We start from the raw sequence: 19,975 nt of genomic DNA on the forward strand, positions 1-19,975 counted from the left end.
AAATAAATAAATAAAAAATACAAGTACACTGCCTTCTGGATGCTCAGGGCTCTGCTTGGCACTGAGTGCCAAGCCCTCCCCCAGGCCTGGCAGCTCCGGGACTCAATCTGCGTCTTTTCCTCCCTCTCCACGTCCTGCCAAGTGCCGTCTTCTGGGCTTGCTTCCACTGGAGGGAAGCCTGTGGCTTTCAGAGTCTCACACTGCAAACCAAATGTTTTCCATTTTGCATTTTCTGTGCTTCAAGAACACGCATGTGGAACACAGCACAGAGGAGAAGTGGCTAAGTCCCACCCAGTCAAATCAATGGCTTGTCCTTTTTGTAGTTAGTGTCTTACAGAGAGGCTTTCAGCGGTCACAGAGCAACTTCCCCTGAGCCTGAGGGACACAAACCTTCTCTAGGAAGCCATACCACGCGCCCTCTCCATGTTCCAGCAGGAGACAAGAGGGGCCTTGGGGCAACCACAAAAGCAATGAAAAGGCCTTTTGGTTATCTGCGCAGCTGGGTATGGTGTGTGGAGAGGCCATCAGGCCAGGCACTGGATCGACTGACTCCCCAGGGTCCAGCTCTGTCTGAGGACCTGACTCAGCAGGGCTGGGCCTAAGAGGACAGCCTCTGAAAACCATCACACATTGAATGCTGGTGGCATTCTTGAGAGGGTGGAAACCAGGAAGCAGCACTTAGCTGGAGAAGCAGGTCAGTGGGGGTGTACCCTGGAAAGGTCACGCTGGAGAAGCAGGTCAGTGGGGGTGTACCCTGGAAAGGTCACCTTGTCCCCGTCCCTCCCTTGCTTCCCGCTTCCTGGCCCCCACGAGGTAAGCATGCTCTAACCCTCTGCCATAATGTTCTGCCTTACCACAGGCCCACAGTGATGGAACCAGGCCACCATGGACTTGACCCTCTGAAACCACAAACCAAACAAAAAGCCCTTTTCTTCTTGAGGTGGCTTTCCTCGGGAACTCTGCCATAGCAACGGAAAAGGGCTGACACATGGGGCTTGAAGTGAGTCCTCGGTAAACCTGGTCCTCACGACCCTTGATGCTGCCCGAGGGACTTGAGGTGCTGTTCTGGGCGAGGCACTTTAGAGCTCAGAGGACAAAAACGGAGATCCCCTGGCTGTGAGCGAGCCTCAAGATGGATGCAGTCCGACTACCAGACTGTTCTCATTTTAACCTAGAACACGTGTTCTTATCACTTCAAGGCTAACGACTGAGGCAGATCCAGGCCCCGCCTGCCTCTGTGTGCCTGCCCTCCTCCTGTGTGTGCCTGCCATCCACCTGTGTGTCTGTCCTCCTCCTGTGTGTGTAGGCCATCCACCTGTGTGCCTGCCATCCTCCTGTGTGTCTGTCCTCCTCCTGTGTGTGTCTGTCCTCCTCCTGTGTGTCTGTCCTCCTCCTGTGTGCCTGCCATCCACTTATGTGTGTCTGTCCTCCTCCTGTGTGCCTGCCATCCACTTATGTGTGTCTGTCCTCCTCCTGTGTGCCTGCCATCCACTTATGTGTGTCTGTCCTCCTCCTGTGTGTGTAGGCCATCCACCTGTGTGCCTGCCATCCTCCTGTGTGTCTGTCCTCCTCCTGTGTGTGTCTGTCCTCCTCCTGTGTGCCTGCCATCCACTTATGTGTGTCTGTCCTCCTCCTGTGTGTGTCTGCCATCCACCTGTGTCTGCCCTCCACCTGTGTGTGTCTGCCCTCCTCCTGCGCGTGCCTGCCATCCACCTGCGTGTGTCTGCCATCCACCTGCGCGTGTCTGCCATCCACCTGCGTGTGTCTGCCATCCACCTGTGTGTCTGCCATCCACCTGCATGTGCCTGCCATCCACCTGTGTGTCTGCCATCCACCTGCGTGTACCTGCCATCCACCTGTGTGTCTGCCATCCACCTGCGTGTGTCTGTCCTCCTCCTGTCTGCCGTCCACCTGTGTGTGTCTGCCGTCCACCTGTGTGTCTGCCATCCACCTGCGTGTGTCTGTCCTCCTCCAGTCTGCCATCCACCTGTGTGTGTCTGCCATCTACCTGTGTGTCTGCCATCCACCTGTGTGTCTGCCATCTACCTGCGTGTGTCTGCCATCCACCTGCGTGTGCCTGCCATCCACCTGTGTGTCTGCCATCCACCTGTGTGTCTGCCATCCCCCTGCGTGTGCCTGCCATCCACCTGTGTGTCTGCCATCTACCGGCGTGTGTCTGCCATCCACCTGCGTGTGCCTACCACCCACCTGTGTGCCTGCCATCTACCTCTGTGTGTGCCTGCCATCTACCTGTGTGTCTGCCATCCACCTGTGTGTGCCTGCCATCCACCTGTGTGTCTGCCATCCACCTGCGTGTGCCTGCCACCCACCTGTGTGCCTGCCATCTACCTCTGTGTGTGCCTGCCATCTACCTCTGTGTGTGCCTGCCATCTACCTCTGTGTGTGCCTACCATCCATGGCCTGAGAGTTACGAGCAGCCTGGGCTGGATCATTCTATGATGGGGCAGCTGGCTATGGGTTCAGATCCAGGTTTTCTGAGAGTTCACAAACCAAACGTGTGTTGTGTGGTCTTGCATCTTCAGACCGAGGCTGGGTCACCCAAGTTTGCTAACCAACACAGTGCATCTTCCTGCAGTGCCCTCCGGCTGTGGTACTACTGACAAATGCTGCCCACACAAGGGACCAGAGAGCTCCTGCGCCCAACGCTGACTCAGCATGGTCTCACCTTCCTGAAAACATGTCCTATACCTTGGCTGGAAAAAAGTCACCCAGGGGAGCCATAGGTCCTGAGCCACAGGAGGTGGCTACCCTGCAGTCCCTTCCAGCAGGCCACTTTCCCATCCCTTGTCAGAGGCCTGGGGGCTCATCCCTACCCTGAGGCCGGAGGGCACTGCCACGGGGAGGCTGGGTGGCAGAAGGTGGGGGGTCAAGCTTTCTTCATGGGCTGTCCAGTCTGGACATGGCAGTAGCTGTGGGGACCCTGGTGTGCAGGCCCTCCCTGTACTCATCAGGAAACACCTCCACGGAGCAAGCGAGCTACATTCCATGTCAGCAGGGCCCTGGGGAGGGAGCTAAAAATAGACAGGACGTTGAAGATGGCTGGCAATGGGGGTGGGGAGGCCGGCGGGAGCAGGAGAGGCAATGCACACACACATATAGCTGTGTGTGGCACGTGTGCAAGGTCCAGGACTCTTGCTCACATCACTAGTCCCCAAGCAAGTCCTTCAGAGCCTATTTAAATCTGTCTCTAGGAAGCCTGCCCTGCCCTCCCTGCCAGACTATTCTTATCCACTGGTGGACCCCAGGACACCTCACTGAAGAATCAAAGAGTATCTTTAAAGAGCAAGAAATAACAGCTTGGAACCACAGGACGCCATCATGCACCGATCTCCAAACTTCGGAATAGCCACCATTTCCTTCCCCACCCTTGGCGGCCCTGAGTGTCCTCCAGTCCCCTCTCCTGGGGTCAGTGCCCCTCCTATACTCTGACCAGGATGCAGGTTTGAGCTGGCTCTATGGGCGTCACAGGTCCGTCCCTTGGCTGCACTCTCCATGTGGGACTGTACCCCTGGGGTTGAATTCCACAGGGACAGGGCACATGGGGCAACCTCCCAGAGACCTTCCTGGCTTCAGTGTTGGGCTCCCATGGTACTGGGAACCCAGAGAAGGGCTTGGGGGGCACCTGGGCATGACAGGGGACAGTCACGTGGCAGGCTGTGACCATGGTCCTGGCGGCATCACCCTTCTCCACTTCTGGAACCTGGTATGGCGGGCCTTGCAGACTGAACTTTATCAGGATCCAGACCACCCAGCTCTAAGGCTGGCCCTCATCTTACGCCCATCTGTATAGCCCTGAAGACTCCAAGCCCCTCAGCTGTACAGAATGGGAAGGGGCCTGCAAGTTCCAAGGCTAGACCTAGGTACTGGCCCTGCTTTTTACCAGCTGCCTTCTGCCTCTGGTTGTCCCTTCCCTTGCACAGCTCCTTGAGATGGCTTCTCCCTGCCTCCAGCCCCCAAGCCTCTGCCAGAGGCCTTCCCTGTGAAGGACACCCCATATGACATATACTACGGCTGTCATCAATCTACTGATGAGGAAAGTGAGGCATATAGGTAATAGGTGCCTAAGGACATGCGGTGATCAGTGGGGATCCCCCTCCCCAACTGTGCAAGCCCCCAGTAGCACAGCACTGAAGCTTGCTCTACAGCAGGTGACAGGCACACAGGCCGAAGTTACCTTGGGAGAACCCACACTGCAGGGTCCTCTAGGCCCTAGACTGGCTGGAGGACACAAGGCTCAAGGTACTCCCAAGACCCACTCCAGCACATGATGCAATGCCAGGGACCCTAGACACTGGGTCTGTGCAAGCAGCCAGCTGTTTGCCCACGCCCCCAGCCTGCAGCTTACAGAGAACACCTTCTCAAGACTTCAGTAAATCTGCACAACTGAGACCACATGTTAGCAGAGACCAGCCCAGGCCCTGCTCTGATCCCCAAGGACACTCACCACAAGCTGAGGCACAGGCAGTGGCTTGCCCTCCTGGCTCAGGGACACATAGGTGAAGAAGGCACTGGCAGCCCGGTAACGCTTCTGCGAGTTGTCCACCACAGGGTCGGCATCCACCAGGACCTCAATTTCCATGGACTTATTGCTTGTGAAGGTCATGCGTCCAGAGATGGTGATGACACAGCCTGCAGGGTACAGGAAGCCAAGGCGGTTAGTGGACACTGGCTGTGTTTCCACCCACAGGGCACCAGGTGGGCAAGATGGACGGAGAGAAACCCATGTTACTGATGATAGTTAGGACACTGGGTTAGGCAGCACAGGCGGCAGTTACTACGAGGATGTTAAAATGACAAACTATTAGCATGTGCCATTAGTGGTCCATGGGAGTCATCTGTCTCATGAGCAGACATTCACTGTTATCTCCAGGAATCCTGGGGGCCATCAGGTCCAGCCCTACCCACATGGGTCGGGGGGGGGCCGATCAGACAGCCAGGTTCTGGGGAGCTTGCTCAGTCCTGCCTCAAGTGGAGATCAAATCTGCCACCTGCCCTATCCCACTGGCCACACCATGAGCAGACATTCACTGTTATCTCCAGGAATCCTGGGGGCCACCAGGTCCACCCCTACCCACATGGGTCGGGGGGGGCCGATCAGACAGCCAGGTTCTGGGGAGCTTGCTCAGTCCTGCCTCAAGTGGAGATCAAATCTGCCACCTGCCCTATCCCACTGGCCACACGGCTGCCCTGCTGCACTGCTCTGAGCACCACAGAAGAATCTTCCAGAGTCTGGTGTTCTACATGCTGGACCAACATGAGCCGTGCCGTCAGGTTGGCCTAGGTCTGTCTTGAGCCACATCTTGAGCATCTAATGCAGCTGAGGAGCCACTGCCTTGTCCTCAGTGAGGTCAAGTGGCTGCATGTCAGGTTTGCTTTCTAACTCCGTGGGTCTTGCCCGTGGATTGTAGCATCATTCCTCTGAGCTGTTGAACATCACGTCAGGACGGTACTTAGGCCCACCACATCTCCTCACCAACAATGGTATCATGTGATCATGATGAAGTCCAAGTCACTGTCCCTATAGCATGTTCCAAGGACCCCCCCATCTCGTTCCCTCAACCTTTAATCCATCATGTAGTCCCTGTGCCCCTGGGGACGTGGTGCCCCAGCCTGGCTGCTACTTTTGGACCTGGGGCCTCTCTTTTGCCAGCCCCCTACCCACACACAGAGCCCTTTACTTCCTGGCCTTGCCCCTCCCTGGCCTTGGCATGGTTTCTGGTCTCAGGCTGTTCAGATCTGCTCCTATAAATGGAAAGGAAGGAACCTGTCCCCTGGGTGACCATGAGAGCAACGGCCGTGCTGAGTGCCCAGTGCTGAGCCTGGTGCCTGGCCCATGGTCCTTCATTCCCAACCATGTGGCATCAGCTCTATTAGCCTGTGAGGGTTAGCCTCTGAGTAAGGCTGGTGCCTGGCTGGTGCCCTGTCCATGTATCCTTATCCCATGCCCAGAATGGTCTCCTCCTGGACCAGACCTGAGGAAACTTCTGCCCCCTGGGCCACAACACCTGCTCAGCAGGAACCAGTGCCAGCTGTAGGACCCTACAACAGACTCCAGTGTTCTACCTTCAAGACAGGTCCTGCAAGACACATTCAGACAGCCAGAGAGAGACAGCGAAGGCAGAGGAGCTATTCTGTTAAAAAGTACCGGAAAGTTCCACGCCACATTCAACTTCATACTTACACAGGGTGCTTCATGCTGGACATGGCCATTTCTGGGAGGGAAGGAAGGAGCCAAGTGGTCAGCAACAGGTAGCCTGACATGGGCTGTGATGTCCAGTCACATGCAAGCATCTGATGGCAGTTACCAAACACACCCTGGGACTCAGCCTGGACCCGTCACCCAGCTCAGGGTCTACAAGTTTAGAATGGTTACCCCACGTCTCAAAGCACCTGTCTCTTTCCCTAAATGCCCAGCCAACATCCTGCTTACCAGTGCCCTGAGGGTTGGGCTATGAGGCAAAGAGCAGGGGCCCCCTTCCCTTAAGGATGCCAGCAAGACTTCCTCCAAGACCCAAGGCTCCTACAAGGTCTGCCATATAAACAAATACCTCCTGCACCCTGGGGTGCAAGCAACTTCCAGGTTCTGTGCACACACTGAATTCCGGATGACAAAAGGAAATGTGCCCTCTGTGTCATCCATTAAAGCCATTTCCGTCACTACAGGCCATGGCAGAATCCTGGCTGCTCATGTCTGAATCAGAAGTCCAAAGACGCTTCTCACCCAGTGAGCCAGCAGTGGAAGCAGAGGGTTCTGTGCGCACCAGAGCAGCCGACACGGACACTCCAGCAGAGGCCAGGGTCTGGAGAACTGGGGGCAGCATGCAACACCATTGACAACCCAAACCTGGGCCTTTTCACCTTCCAGAGACCCACACACGACATCACACAGACTTGGGGAGAGTTCACAGACGGACACAAGAAGCTAGTGTGAAGCTGGCACCTGACCAGGCCACTGATAGGATGGGGCCAACTGGAGCCCTGGACTGAAAGACAAATGCTCAGTCCCGGTGAGCAGAGCCTCCAGGGACCTACAGTGTTAAGGCCTGTTGAGGTCCATCTAGGTGGAGAGAAAGAGCTACCAAGGGGCCTCAACTTCCAGATGTTCCTGCCCTGAGCCCTGCTTCTACATTTCACATGGTCTCCCTGTCCTCCCCACCCATGGCAGCCGGGTTCACCCTGTGTCCCAACAGCACGGTGCTGCCCCAGGACAGTCCGTCACACATGGACATGGGCCCATAGGGACCTAGCACCCTGCCAGCACCCTGGAGAGGACACTGAAGAGGCCTGGGCACAGCGACTCAGAAACATAAGCACTGTCCTTCAATACTCTGCTGGCCAAGACTTCCTCAGTTCAAAGCCATTCTGTGAATGGAGCCTTGGAGCCTCCCCACCAACTGCCTGCCTCTCCCCAGGGGGCAGCAGGGCTTTTCTTCACGCTCCACTACACGCTGGGCACCCAGAGTGGCCAGGCACATGGGGCCAAAGTGAATGAGGACTGGGTGAGTCTTGGGTCAGAATGGCCTCACGATTGTGGGCAGGTGTTGGCATATTCATTATGTAACGAGGCCTTAACACCCAGGACCATGGGGCTGACGCTGTAAGGAGGTTTCTGAAACATGCATGGCGGCATCCTGAAGTGGGAGTGGGTCAGCCCCAGTGACCCAAGCAGTGAGAGCAGTGCTGCGTCCACAGGCTCCAGCAGCTCTGGCCCTCTGCCCCTACCCAACAGTGCTCAGCACCCTCCCAGGGCCACCGGAGCAGTTGCCGTGCACACTAACATGGGATCCCAGAACCTGGCGGGGCAGAGAAGATGAGGGGACGGCCCAGCTCTCAGGCAGGGGTGCACCTCTGGGGTTGGAGTACTGAGATAGTGTGGGAATCACACCTCAGTTTCTTCATCTGCAAATGGGCATAAACATGGCAGCCTCAGAGAAGGTGAGGCTGTGTCAGCCCCTGGGCACACCTAGCCTCAGAGAAGACAGCATGGGAGGTGACACGGGGACACCTTCCTTCACTGAGGAGGCACCTGCAGAAGAGCTGTCAGTAAGATGGGACCTGCCCAGGCCATCCTTTCTGCAGCAGACACACCAGCACAGACACAGATGTCTTTGTCATTCAAATGAGGCAGATGTGCTGGGGTATTGGGAAGGGACTTTTCATCTTTTTGGCTGGTGGACATGGAATGATAAAGCCTTAAAAAACTCAGTCCTGGCTGAGTGTGGTGGTGCATACCTTTAGTGCCGGCACTCAGGAGGCAGAGGCAGGCAGATCGCTGTGAGTTCAAGGCCAACCTGCGCTACATAGTTCAGGTCAGCTGGGACTACAGGGAGATCCTGTCTCAAAGAGACAAAAAACAAAAACAAAAAAACCTCAGTCCTTTGTTCCCGGGTCCCAGGGGTTGGCATTTGTACCACACACAACACTGAGATGTGCTGGTACTCCGCAGCAGGCCCTCTGAACCAGCTTTCAGCTCACCAAACCTCACATAGGATTCTGACCAAGATGTGGGGTGTGGCCATGCTTATGGGGACCCCACACCCTACAATATTCTCTAGACCCAATTTCCCACACATACTCGGCGGGAGGCTGGGATAGTTTGCCAGCAAGGTTTGTCACTTCTGCTCCTTTTGCTGACCCCCAAACCTCATGCCCGATATGCACAGCTGGAGAGGATAGAGCAGGGAAGCCAGAGAGGGTTGAGGACGTGCTCTTCCAGGGTTTCTGCCCACTAGGTGTGGAGAAGGATCAAGCAGGACAGCAGAAGGAACAATGTGCCACTTAGTTTTGTCAACTTAACCCAAGCTAGTTACCTGGGAAGAAGGAACTTCAATGAAGGGGCTTTCCAGATCAGACTGGCCTGTTGTGAGAGACTGTCTCACCTGATGATTGAGGTGGAGGGCCCAGCCCACTTTGGGCGGCACAGTCCCTGGGCAGGTGGTCCCGGGGTGTATAAGAAAGCTAAACAGTGCTGGGCGTGGTGGCACAGGCCTTTAGTCCCAGCACTTGGGAGGCAGAGGCAGGCGGTTCTTTGTGAGTTCAAGGCCAGCCTGGTCTACATAGTGAGTTCAGGTCAGCTGGGACTACAGGGAGACCCTGTCTCAAAAGAAAAAAAAAAAAAAAGCTAAACAAGCCAAGCCAGTAACCCCACTGTCTTGGCCTCCAAGCAGTGGATCAAGTCATTACCACCATGTGTGACCTGAGAAGAACATTTTAAAGTCCTCTCTCCTCCCTTCCTCCATCCCGCCTTCTTTTCTTTTTTTTGCGATGGTCTCGCTACCAAGGCTGCCTAGCTTCAAGCTTATGGCAATCCTGTTTAGCCCCTCAAGTGCTAGTCAACTGCACATCTACTATGGAAAACAACACTTCTGTGTTTGAAGAAGGGATATATTCTCTCTCTGCTTCCCCTTCTCCCAAGGTCTTGCTATGTAGCCCAGCCTGGCCTTGAACACATGGTGATCTGCCTGCCTCTACTCCCAAATGCTAGGACGAGAAGGGATTCTCTGATAGCAAACCTGGAGGCTCACATTAAATTCTCAGAGAATACAAGTGTACCCTAAGGGTGACGGACAGGTTCCCACAGCCCCAGAGCCCCACACGCAGTTCTGTTCTGTCAGAAGCAGTCAGTGTCTGTGTGGAAATCACAAAATGTGTCCCATCGAGGGCTGGGATGTCAATTCCTGCCGCTGTGGACACATTTCTGTTGTTTTGTAGACCTGTCAGCCTCTTATTTGATGGTTTCAACTATCTGGTTTCTAAGTAGACTTGGGAGGCAGAGCTAAAACCCAAGTCATCATTTTGTCCCCCGAAGAGAGCAGAGCTGCCAGGGTCTGCAATGCTGCTGGGTGGGACAGAGAATGGAAACAGCTCTGCACTGCCCTGATTGCCAGCATGGCATGAGGGGACACCAAGGTCTCAGGGAGGTGACGTGGGGATGCACCACGGCCAATGCCAGCACATGACACCTGGGCCAGCCACGCTCCAAGGGACAGACGCCCAGGACTGAGAACTGCTGGGCAGAATGTACTAGATGATAAAATGTTCTACATCTGCACTGCCCCATATAGGAGTCACAGATGGCTCCTATTTATTTACTTATTTGAGACAGGTTGTCACCATGTAGCTGGCCAGAACTCACTGTGTCGACCAGGCTGGCCTCAAATTCTGAGAGATCTGCTTACCTCTGCCTCCAAGTGCTGGGATTAAAAGCGTGCACCACAACATCCTGCTACACAGTTTTGAGCACTTCAAACAGGTGCAACTGAGGAGCAGCACTTTTCATATTTTTCTTTCTCCTCCCTCCTCTTCCCTTTTTTTAAAAAAATATTTTTTTAATTATTTTTACTTTATGTGTTTGAGTGTGTCACCTGCATGTGTGTAGGTGTACCCACGTCGTTCAATGCCCACAGAGGTGGAGTTACGGATGGCTGTTAGCCACCATGTGGGTGATGGGAATCGAACCCGGGTCCTCTGCAAGGGCAGCCAGTGCTCTTAACCGCTGAGCCATCTCTCCAGCCCCTTTTCCTTTCTTCAGACAAGATCTCACCATGTCGTCCGGGCTGCCTTGAACTCATGGTCCTTCTGAGCCTCAGTTGCCACCTCCCCTTCTTTAAGATGACCTCGCCGTGTTGCCCAGACTACCCAGGGACCCCTGACATACTCCTCCGCCTCAGCTTCTCAGTAGTTGGGGCTGTAAGCACAGCCCACTGCGCCCAGCTTTAATTTTCAACTTAATTATACTCTGAATGCGTGGTCAGGGACTATTTTGTGGACAGTACAAGTGGCTGCTGCAGGCAAAGCTGACAGAACAGAAAGGAGGAAGTTGCTTCAGGAGACTCAACTATCCCAACAGTCCCTGAGCTCAGTCGGAAAAGGACCCTGGGCAAAGGCCGATGAGGGACCCAACCAGAGCACTGTGTCCCTGGGGCTCATACCAGTAACTTCACAGGGCCTTGGCAAACACAGGCTCCCACTCTGTGAGGGGCATATGGTCACACCACCGTCTAGGACAAGCACCAAAGGCAGATGACACTACATTTGACCTGCAAGGATTCACCCTCTGTGCAACTGCTGTTCCCTGTCCAGGATGCTTGGTGGTGTCCTGTCAGGTTACCAGGTAATACCTGGGCCCCGGGCCAGCAGGCAGCTCCCTTAACCTCTCAAGTTGAAGTTTTCGGATTGGAAAACGGATAACAGTAGCTCCTGCCTCACTGGGCCGGTGGAAGGCTGATGGGTAAAGCACTCAGCACAGTGCCTGGCACTCTGAACAGAAACATTACAGGTAAATATACCAAGTGGCTAGTTGAGGACTGCCCACTTTGAAGCCACAGCCATCCTGTATGGGGAGGCGGACCCCACGAAGCTGGCAGGTGCCCCAGCCAACTCCCTCGCAGACAGACAGCATTGCTCCCCAGGCGGCAGCAGCTAGATTGTAGCAGTATGCCAGGGATTTGGAAAAACAAACTAATTTGTTACCAAGCCCCAGAAGCTGCCAAGTGTTTCAAAGTTTACGAACAGTTCTGTGTTTGTATGCCAGACAGCCAGGACAGAGGCTGTCTCAAGAAAGCACTGAACAGTGATGAACCAGTGTTGGTACTCTTAGGGTGCGACACTCCGAGGCCTCCTGGAGGTACCTGTTTCCACCTTGTTAGTCTGGGGGCGGAGGGGTTATCTGTCAGAAAATTGCAGCTTTAGGCTCTCCTGTCCAGCCCTTCCGAAAATCATCTCTTCAAGGAACTGTTTCCCCTTTTACTGTTTCTTAACAGTTACCTTGGAATTTAATGTCTTAACGGAGGGAACGAATGGAGAAAGCGACCCACAGGGTATGTTACGCTCACGTTTACCTGCCCTGCCCACTCATCACACCTGTTCCTGGGATGGCAGGTCCTCTAAGAGTGGGCACCGGCTTGTTACAGCTCCCACTGTCCCCAGCATTCCTGCTGGTGCTGGGGACAGGAAGCCTGAGATGTTCATGGTGGCTAAGAGCCTTAGAGGCAGGTGGATCTCTATCCTTCCCATTCCTAATGGGCACAGGACTGGACATGATCCAGTGTGCCATTCTTTGGCCCCGGACAGCACTTAATTCAGACCTCATCTGCGGCACACCCAGGTGGCGATCTGCTAGTGGACTTGGATGCCGAGCTGAGCAGGCTGAATGTGGGGTGTCAAAGTCAGTCAAGGAGGACGTGAGCAGAGAAATGGCAGGTCATAGGCAGCCATAGGCAATGGGGGTAGCGCTGGGATGGGCTGTCGAGGCGTAGGAGGAATGCAGTGGGCCCTCTCTGTCTAGGCATGACTGAGGGTCAGCCTGAAAGAACCAAGTCTGTAAGCACCAAACCTGTGGTGCTACTAGAGAGCCAGGGCAGCCGGCAGCTGAAGTGGCCCCGTGTCTGTAGGCCTGGGTGCGGCTGACCGTCCCTCGGCACACACCTCATTGGCTGAAACTCTAAGTTAAGTTCTCATGCCACATTCCCACCTGGGACTGTCCTGTGACCATGTAAAGCTGCTGGTGCAACTTTCTGAGCAACACACCGTTGATGTGACTGACAGGGAGATCCCAAGTCCCACAAGTGCCTGAGACATGGGCCAGTTGCAAGACGGCCTGTGGCCAGGGCAGCAGGGATGGAGTGACGGGCCACAGGCCAAACAATACCAAGATCATGGGTGTGAGAGGAGGTGGGGTGTGTCCTCAAAGGGAACATGGTCCCACTGACATCTTGGGTTCGGACTTTCACCTTCAGAATCAGGAGAAAGCTCTGTCATTTTAAGTACCCCAGTCTGTGGGCAATGGCTGCAGGAGCTCTAGGGAGCCAACACCATTCTTGTTAGCACAGAGCCCGTGGGGGCCAGGCCCATCTTCCAGCCAAGGTTTCCAGGCTACCAGCAGTTCCCTGGGCCCTGTGGATGCCACCTCACCCTGAGCACATTGATGTATGCAGTACCTCATCTGAGGAGGGGCAAAGGTGTCCCTTGTGGCCTCCTCCATGCTAGAGTTGAGTGTGAGGCAAGGGGAAAACCACAGAGAGGGTGGGTCAGGGCACCAGAGCCTGGAGGGTTCAAGGTGACCGCAACAGACTCAGAAAACAAAGCACAACTGGCTTGTCAATGCCGCATAACACCCCCACCTACAGTCGCTGACATACGTGGACTGTGTCACCACAAACCCAGAGGCAACAGGGACACGCCAGCCTTGCTTCGTGCCTCCCAGCGAGGGAGCCAAATGCTCCTGTCTGAATGCAGTACCCCCTCTGCTGAGGAGCTCGAGGTTCTGTCTGTGGTGCGGACACAGGCAGGGCGGGCTCCTATGCAGGAGGGCACACACAGCCCTCACAAGTGATGTTCCTCTGGAAACAACAAAGTGTGACGTGTGTAATGGCCCGAGGACACGCCACAGAAGTGGGCCAGACTCCACAACTGCTGCTGTTTCAGGATGGCCTCAATTCCTTCACGTCCCAAGCAAGACATCACCTCAGAAAATAGCTGTGACCTCCTGCCCAAGTGGAATCAAACATCTCCAAGCGGGTTCCAGGTCAGAAGGCTGCACAGGCCAAGGTCAAGGCTGTGACACACAGAGGGAGGGGCTCTAGGCAGGGGCTTCACATCATAGCTCTTGGCTACAGAGACCAGGCCAGTCCAGGAGTCCCTCCCCTCACTCCCTGTGGGAAGTCAGTACATATCAGAGTGTCAGACTAGCAGTCAGTGGCCTCTGGAAAGGAAGATTCCTGTGTTCTAGATAAATGCGTCTTTAGAAGGAAGCCTATGTCCTCAAATTCCTTGTATCGGCAGCGGCTTCTGGCAACGACCGCCTCGCTCCCACTGCAGTTTATGATTCCCATGAACTTAGCAACCCCTCCCCACCAGGAGCCACTACGTCAACAGCCCTTCCAAGCAGCTTTGGGCTACGTAGGAGACTGAGGTGAACAGTGTGGGGGGTCTTCTCCCTGGTGAGCTCACCCTGACAGCAGAGGGACACTCCCTTTTAAGGGCCTCTCTGAGCTGCAAGCCTTCTCTATTGATGGTGGACCCTGAGGGACAGCCAAGCTCCATGGTACATGAGCACACTCTCCACTGTGGGTTTGGGTCTAGATTTAACAATGTGGTGCTGATCAGTCATTTTACCAGGCAGAAGTTCCAGAAAAAGGGTGGCGTGTAACTGTGACATGCAGGATTCTCCCCTCCTCCAAAGGTTTATGTCACACACCAGAAGCACATAGCACTCAGAGCTGGTGACATGCATGCCCTGGGGGCCACTTCTTTGAGGCAGATGTTAAATGACATTACTGTTATTGTCTGTGTTTATGGCAAACGCCTGTCAGTTAAGAAGGGATTCCGAGCAGGGCATGGTGGTGCACGCCTGTAGTCCCAGCACTTGGGAGGCAGAAGCAGGTGGATCTCTGTGAGTTCAAGGCCAACCTGGTCTACATAGTGAGTTCCAGGACAGCTGGGGCTACAGGGAGACCCTGCTTCAAAAAGAGAGAAAAAAAAAAAAAAAAGGGATTCCGAGGAGCAGGGGGAGCCACGGATGGAGTTTCTTATCCCAAAGCTTCAAGTCCACCACAGGAACGCCTACCCCACTTCCGGTTACGGCAGCGGGGCACAGCCCTGCACCTCCCAATCTTGGGCGCCTCCTCCCAGCACAGAGTTGTCAGCTGCCAGGGTTAAGAGGCACCTCTGAGAAGGTGCTGGGGCTCCGCAGTTCTGGATGTAGCACAAGGTGGGCACAGGCAGTGAGAAGGCGCCCACTCGTCACCAACCACGCACGGGCCTCACCTCATGCCACAGCTCCGCTGAGCTGCTGTCATGGTGCAGTGTCTTCAGAGCCAATGTCTGGCTCTGGATTCACCCTCCGCTCCAAGGCTCACAAGGCAGGCCTGCTCCCAGGGGCCTCTGCCTCATCTCAGGAGATGAGGTACAGTAAGAATCACCATATACAGGAGGGGACACTCATTGCGCACCCAAGACACTGTGGTAATTTGCTCCCCAGGCTGCAGACACCCAGACACGAGGATTAGATTTCCATCATGGAAACACCCCCAAACAGCCCTGAGCAAGGTGAGCAGCACTAGCTGAGGAGGAATCCCCTGAGCACCTCGACACTGGCCATCACACATAGGTCACAGATTATCTCTTACTTCCCCAGAGAGAAATCTGCAGGATTGATGCACCTGTACTAAGCGAAATCCTCACAGCGCTCTGTTAGTTTTAAGATGGCTTATGCTGGGCTCCAGGAGGATAAAGCCTCCGTTACATTTGAGTTTCTGATTAAAAGAATCAAACCGATCAGCACCATCCTCAGGATGCACATGAGGGATGGAGCAGAGCTCTGCCTTCCTGCTCGTGGGGCACACGGGTAGAATCCAGTGTGAGCACAAAGCCAGGTGGCACCAGGGACCCAGGCACCCTGGAGTTCATCAGAAGGGCACTGTTACCTTTCCGGATCTTGTCGTGAAAATTGATGGCATCCACTGAGGCTGTGACGATGTTGGTCTTGCAGTGACGTGCGGCCACAATCCCGGCCACCTCATCCATGAGCTTCATGGTGACACCTGAACAGAGAAAGAATGTGGCAGGTGAGGCCTGGAGGAAGAAGGGACATTTCACATGCTGGAAACAGGTCTTCCCACCCCCACTAGCAAGGACTCTGCCAGCTGGGATGTAGTGTGCCATGGGTCTCATTTTATTTTAGTCTATGAGTGTTCTGCCTGCACGTAGGAAATGTCCGATCTCCTGGAACAGGGGTTACAGATGGATATTTGTCAGCCACCATGTGGGTGCTGAGAATCGAACCCAGGTCCTCTGCAAGAGTAACTGGTCTCTTAACCTCTGAGTCGTCTCTCTACCCCCTGTGGCTCTCATTTAAAGTTGACTTTCGCAGGAGCTTCTGAAAATGGCTTTAGGTGGTATTCTAGTCCACTGACAAAATGTCAGTCCCTTTTAGTCTTCCACCAGCACCTTACCCCACCACCCAGGACGAGGCTTGCAAATGATCAGCTAGCCACTCAGGTGTGGCCAAACAGACCTGTGATCCCTACACTGGAAAGGCCGAGTTGAGGTGGGGGAATCCTGAGTTTGAGGCCAGCCTTGACTACATGGCAAGGGTCTGTCTCAAAACAGCAACAACAAAAGCCAGACAACAGGTTGGCAAAGGCCAGGCAAGCTCAGAATCCTCAGTCATTCCTAATGGAGGCTGAGAAGGGTCAGCTTCTGGGCAGAGTTTGGAATTTCTGGAAGAAACCCTATGACCCAACTATACCACACCAGGGACAGAAATGTCCCTGAGGAGCAGACCCCATGTGCAGACTGCATGGTGGCCTCACTGGGCACTGCCAGAGTGGGAAACTACTCAAACACCCATCACCCTATAAAGGTCACCAAGAGTGGCATGGCCACCCCCAGAGCCCTCTAAGCTAATGCAGAAAACCTAAAAACAGGTACAGAAGGAAGCCAGCCAGATGCTGCTGTAGAAGGGAGATTCGAGGGTCTCTAGTCAGCAGGCCGGAGGGAAGTGGAAGAGGCTGCCAAGGGGTGCGGGGCTACTTTACTAGGGAGAATTAAATGTTTCCAAGTCAAATGGGCAGATTGAGGGGCTGGAGAGATGCTCAGCAGGTAAGAGCACTGGCTGCTCTTGCAGAGGACCCGGATTTGATTCCCAGCACCCACATGGTGGCTAACAACTGTCCTTAACTCCAGTTCCAGGAGATCTGAATCCCCCTTCTGACCTCAGTGGGCATTGCATGACACAGGTGCACTTACAACTTACACACATGCAGGCAATACACTCATACACACAAAATAAAAATAATAAATGAAAAGTATTTTTAAAGAGCGAGCAGATTGAGAACATCTGAATCCCCCTTCTGAACTCCGTGGGCATTGCATGACACAGGTGCACTTACAACTTACACACATGCAGGCAATACACTCATACACACAAAATAAAAATAATAAATGAAAAGTATTTTTAAAGAGCGAGCAGATTGAGAACATTTCCCAATTCAAAATGAGAAATCTGAAATGCTCTATGACCCAAAACTCTTCGAGCACCAAAATGCAGAAAACACCACCCCATGAAACTATTATGATGTACGGTGCGAATATAAAATTGGTACGTCTGCCGTGGGCCGTGGGATGCAGTACAAAGGTTCTCCGAACACTGACAACACAGCCGTCCACCCCGAGATCCACCGTCTCATCACTGCACCTACGCCCAAGGGAAATGGAAGGAGCACAGACACACTGGTGCTCCTGTGCTTGCTCATTTTGGGACGGTCTTGCTCTGTAGCCCAAACTGGCCTTGAATTCACCATTCCCGAGCACCTGGATTACAGGCACACACCACCCTGCCTGGCTGCATTGCCCTGTAGCATGGAACCAACTGAGGTGTCTATCGATGACAAACAGAAAAAGAAAAGAAGTATAAGCTACACGCAACAGAATATTAGTCAGCCATGAAAAAAACATGACCTTGTCATTTTCAGCAGCCAGGATGGACCCAGAGGACACTATGTGGGGTCAAATAAGCCAGGAGCAGGACAACAAATGTCACATGTTCACATGAGGCTAGGAATGGCGGGGGACGGTGAGACGGAGGGAGGGTGGCTAACGGGTCAGAGTACAGACACACACAGGAACATGTTCTGGTGTTTGGAAGTATAGCACAGTGACCACAGTTCACTCATTAATATATTTTAAACCAGGCACTGTGGCTCACACCTGTAATCCCAACACTCAGGAGGCAGGAAAACCAGGAGTTTAAGGCCAGACTAGACTACAAGAAATCCATCCCCAACCAAACCAAATGAAAAGAACAAACTAGGGACAAAAGAATCACTTAAAGAGCTGAGTGCTAACCGGCCCTGATCATCAACGTGTACACATACTCCATCAGCCCGGTGCGGTGGTACACGCCTTTAATCCCAACACAGGAAGCAAAGGCAGGCGGATCTCTGTTTGAGGCCAGCCTGGTCTACATAGCAAGTTCCAGGACATCTAGGGCTTCATAATGAGATTCTCTCAAAAAACAAGAACGAAAATACTGAGTTATCACACTAACCTCATAAACATGGAATTATCATAAATACTGAGTTATCACACTGACCTCATAAACATGGAATTATTATAAATCAACACAAAAAAAGTTCTTGACCAAAAAAACAGATAACAGCATGGCCTTGAACTCACAACAATCCCCTGCCTCTGCATCCTGAGTGCTGGGATTAAAGCCACAGGCCACCACGCCCAGCCATACTTTAAATTTTTAATCCATACCTTTTATTAAGTTGAACAACTGCATTCAACCATTTTCAACCTATAAAAGCATCAAAGTGATATTGATCCACCCAGCAGATGCCAGGAACCTTGGAAAGCTAAGTGCCTGCTATTCTAGGCCATGCCGGCCTCTAAAAATCCATAGAGGAAGAAAAACCAGATGGCACCCCACCCATGAGGGCCAGCCTGAGCGGAGTGATGCTCAGAGGTAGATGCTGTAGTTACATGTCTCACGTGCTGGCACGTGATGCAGGAAAGTGAGAGAGCCACTGGGGTCACTGGCTACTGCCCACCGAGCCTGTACTGCTCAGCTCCTGCCAACTGTCCTCAGCCTGGCTAGATTTTGACTGTAACTGACTGAAAAGTTACAAGCAGCTGAGGACCCTGGACACAGGGGGGCAACTTGCCAGTAAGGTAAGGACTTACAAACCTATTTGAGAGGGAGTGATGGCGCCCGGTGAGTATTAGGAAGTCAGATGGCGGCTGGGATTGCCCTGACACTCCCGAGGGTGTGACAGAACAGGAATGGCCAGGTGTTGACAGTCACTGTAAAACTGTTTCAGAATTAGTGTTCTTGGTTTTTTTTTTTAAGTCTTTTTGAGACAGGGTCTCCCCGTAGCCCCAGCTGGCCTGGAACTCACTATGTAGACCAGCCTGGCCTTGAACTCACAGAGATCCCTCTCCCTGCCTCTGTGTGCGCCACCATGCCTGGTGTGTTCTTGATTTTTTAAAATTACCTTTTTATTGACAGGAATTCTTAGGGAAAGGTCCAGTGAACCAGGTAGGGGGTGGGTGGGTGAGCAGCGGAGGGGAAAGAAGCAGTGAGAACAGGCTGTGTGTGCTGTCTTCAAAGTGCAGTAGACTGGTACCCACCCTGTTCAGGCCACATTTCACAAAGAAACAACGGGCGCAGAAACAACGGGCACACAGACACATAGCATCCCCATGCTAAAGACAGTGTAAATGAAATGCTGGGGACACCAAGTTTTTCGCAAGAGGGAACCAGGGGTCGGGTTCCTCCCTCTGGTAAAGGAGGCGTCTGGGTGGGTACAGCTCTGCCCTTGAGGTCTGAGCAGGAGGCCTGCTTGGCTTGGCCTTTGTAAAGACAAAAAAGGACCCACAGAGCCTCATCTAAGTGCACCGGGGAATCTCCTGGCCCTTCTCCCTCTGGTCAGGACCCCTCGTGGAGGCTGAGACTGGCCCACGGTTGGCAGGCTGGGGGCCTATAAGGGCAGGTCCCTAGGTGGGATTTCTGGGAATCAAACCCACAAAATACAAAAGGGATCTTCTGTGAGTCCACACTGACAGCCTTGGAAAGAAGGGGTTCTGAATTAAGTGCACCCAAGAGGGAGTGTAGGAGCCCACCCCTGCAGCTCAGGGTATGGAGTCTAATGTTGGACAGCCTGGGGGTTGGGTAAACTCTCCCCAGGCCTGAACCCTGGAAGGGCCTCAGTTCCCACAAGCACAGCCACACCCCCCACAGGATGACATGAAGGCCTGACCAGATGACACTTCGCCTTGCTGTACAGGAGGTAACAGCACACACACATAGGTTGGCTGAGGAACAAATATGAGAGGAGGGGCTAGTGCTCACTGCACCTGCCATCCTGGGGCACAAGGCCCATTGCTGAACTGAGCACCCATTTCCTCTGGGTCTCTGAGAATGATGAGGTTTGACGGATGGACGAAC

At 53.7% G+C, this 19,975-nt stretch overlaps 1 protein-coding gene across 1 annotated transcript in view; it reads right to left on the minus strand.

Moving 5' to 3' along the window:
* Window positions 1–19,975, minus strand: part of Acot7 (acyl-CoA thioesterase 7) — a 128,340-nt gene that overhangs the window by 11,169 nt on the left and 97,196 nt on the right. Inside the window, exons 7-8 of the mRNA XM_008822411.2 lie at window positions 15,447–15,563; window positions 4,466–4,650 (exon numbers count right to left, since the gene is read on the minus strand). Coding sequence (XP_008820633.1) covers window positions 4,466–4,650; window positions 15,447–15,563 — 302 coding nt within the window. The remainder of the gene's footprint in view (window positions 1–4,465; window positions 4,651–15,446; window positions 15,564–19,975) is intronic.

Source organism: Nannospalax galili, unplaced genomic scaffold (assembly GCF_000622305.1).
Source record: "Nannospalax galili isolate Female #2095 unplaced genomic scaffold, S.galili_v1.0 scaffold1488, whole genome shotgun sequence".
Lineage (NCBI taxonomy): Eukaryota > Metazoa > Chordata > Mammalia > Rodentia > Spalacidae > Nannospalax > Nannospalax galili.